General features: G+C 35.8%; 1 protein-coding gene across 2 annotated transcripts in view; it reads right to left on the bottom strand.

Annotated features, from left to right (window-relative positions):
• The window catches only part of LOC106685767 (uncharacterized), a 16,099-nt gene that overhangs the window by 6,612 nt on the left and 6,761 nt on the right, over nt 1-2,726 (bottom strand). For both annotated transcript variants that reach the window (XM_014428672.3, XM_014428673.3), the window contains exon 5: nt 674-797. In XM_014428672.3, the coding sequence (XP_014284158.1) occupies nt 674-797 (124 nt within the window). The remainder of the gene's footprint in view (nt 1-673; nt 798-2,726) is intronic.

The raw sequence follows: 2,726 nt of genomic DNA, 5'->3' as shown, positions 1-2,726 counted from the left end.
TGTGATTTGGGAAATATGGTTATTCCAAGAGAGGTGTTGATCAAAAGTGACACCAAGGTTTTTTATTGTAGGATAGAAGTGAATCGGTTGGTTGTTAAGGAAAAGTAGAGGACAGTAAGGGAGGGTATGAAGGAGGCGCTTGGAACCGATGATGACCTTCGTTTTTTTGGTATTCAGCTTCAAATCATTGTTAGACGCCCATGCGTTAATGCTGTCAATATCTTCCTGTATCTAATTATCTGTAATATGGTGGTAAGTGAAGATGTGTGATGTGCGCACAGCACTAGATTTTTTTATTTTGAGGTATTCTATAGATTATAATGTGGGGTTTCTTTATTATAGCCCTGTACCCTCACTGCCTTTGAGACAGTCTGTAGGATGACTGCTGTAGAGAAAGTAACCCCAGTATATAGTCCTTCTTTGGAACAGGTCCAGTTCAAAATAAAATCTAAATTTTTCTTGTCAGTTGTACCACTATTGATGCAAAGCAGCGATGCGTTGTTCTGGTATTAAAAAATAATAGTTACTGACTTCTCATAACATTGTTTTTTCCTGTAAAAGTGTAATCTTTGACAGACTTCAAATATAAATTACAAAATAAAAAAACTATATATCTCTAAAAATGGACATTAGTTAGTTCAAACCATAAAAATAATATATTAATTTACATTACCTTGATCATATAGTTCTTTGAAATAACCCTTTATCTTGTTCCACACAGTCTTTTTCTCATTTTCGGATAATTCGTCCGTTTCTCTCTTCTTCCTGTTGAGCATTATCTGATCTTCTTCCTCTTCCTGTTTGACAAGGAACATGTATAATGCATACATTTATTTGATATATAGAAGTTGTCATTATAAGAAATGTTGAGGCTCCAGTGGCCAAACAGCTACTAACGACTACAGCTCTGTTGTCAGAGAGAGCTGGTTTGAATCTGGTCTGGGAAGATTCCTTTTTATTTCGCAATAATAAATCTACCTTCATATGTGTAGGGGTAAACCTTTATTAACCATGTTTTACGAAAAATGGTTCTTGATTGGACATATGAGAGTTAGGCAAGGGTAGGAGATAATATATTGGCCAATGGTAATTAACTTTTCCTTTTTTTTTTTTTGTTTATCCCTTATCTCCCCCCAATTTTTCATTACTTTTGTGAAACTATGCGAAAAATATTGTCATTATTTACTAGTCAAAATTGATGAGTCTTCCATGTATACTTAGGGGAAATAAAAAATAGTGGCTGTTTCAAAACGTTAAAAAAAAAAAAATAATTTTTCATTCGGAGATCTATATCTATCAAACTACCTGCAACACTAAAAACCTATTTGAACATAATTTAAAGAAATGTAAATTTGCTAAAATATGAGCTCTAACAGAACTGTTTACGTTTGATAGTTCCCGAGAATGTATACTAATAACCTATGTGTATTCAACCTGTTCTCACTAGAGTGGGAGGGTCGAATTTTCATTCCGTGGGACCATCATGAGATAAAAGTTTACTCTCCCAACCCGTAATCTAACCAGCGGCGTTGCAGACATGTGGTTGCTAAGGTAACTTCACAACTCAATTATCTATAAAGGCTTCACTAAGAAATTAAAATTGATATATATATATATGAAAAATTCTGACTGATAATTCGTTTACTTAGAGAAATTTAAGTTTGTGGGGTAGTAAATGAAAAAACCAAGAGATGATGAAAACAACCCTCCTGGAAGTCTAGGGTTAGGTAAAGTGTAAGGCAAGGGCGTACCCAGGATTGAAACTAGGGTGGGGGTAGGTCATAGTCAATTAGGTTGTGACATTTTAGCACGGAAAAGGAGAATGAAACCAAAATTTTAAGAGTAGGGGGGCAGCTGCCCTGTCCTCCCCGCTTGGTAAGCCATGGGTGTAAAGGTGGATCCACATGTTGGCCGCTCGCCATGGCTCGGAGGCTCGTACAAATGCTCGGCAAGCAAAGTGCGGACCATCCACATGTCAGTGTTATTCAGAGAGGCAAACATTTAGTGCATATTGTGTACTTGAACAACATATGAAAAGTGACAGCTCTCAGTTGCAACTAGACAAAGAACAATGGTGGAGACGCTACACGAGCGCCCTCACGAACCCCTTTGATCTGTGGCCAAAAAACCGACTCTCGACTGCTCGGCAACGAGCCTAGGCCAACCAAGCCAAGCCACCCATCCACATGCTCGTGTATGTCTGAGTTCGCCATGGCTCGGCCAACATGTAGAGGCCCCTTTACAGACACTAGACAAAAACCTGAATTAGATTTATTTTTTATTAATATACTTGTTTGAGAGTGGTTTAGTTTCTTTAAAAACAAAACAACTGTTATAATAACAGTAATATTATATAATTGTATGAACGATATTATATTATAGCAATATATAATAAGAATTAAAGATAAAATATTTGTTATGCAACTTCTTTATTTAGAGAAATCGACCGCTAATTCATCAGATTGGAAACTTATGTTAAAATAGACGTCATTTTACTGTCAATGTCATATTCATTTAAATATTTATCATTGTCTAAAATAAATTTGCATTGCATTTATTGAATCGATTTCAATTAATTAGTATAAATAAGAATCAAGTAGTTATTTTATGATATGGCGTGATGGGTAGGTGACCAGGTAAGGCACCAGGTCCAGGTAGGGATGGGATATCGAAAGAAAAATATCGATATCGGATAGCAATATCGATATCGATATTATATCGGAACT

Source organism: Halyomorpha halys, unplaced genomic scaffold (assembly GCF_000696795.3).
Source record: "Halyomorpha halys isolate HHAL.00 unplaced genomic scaffold, Hhal_1.1 Scaffold737.1, whole genome shotgun sequence".
NCBI lineage: Eukaryota > Metazoa > Arthropoda > Insecta > Hemiptera > Pentatomidae > Halyomorpha > Halyomorpha halys.
Note: the sequence above shows the minus strand (reverse complement) of the source record. Positions and strands in the feature narration are given on the sequence as shown.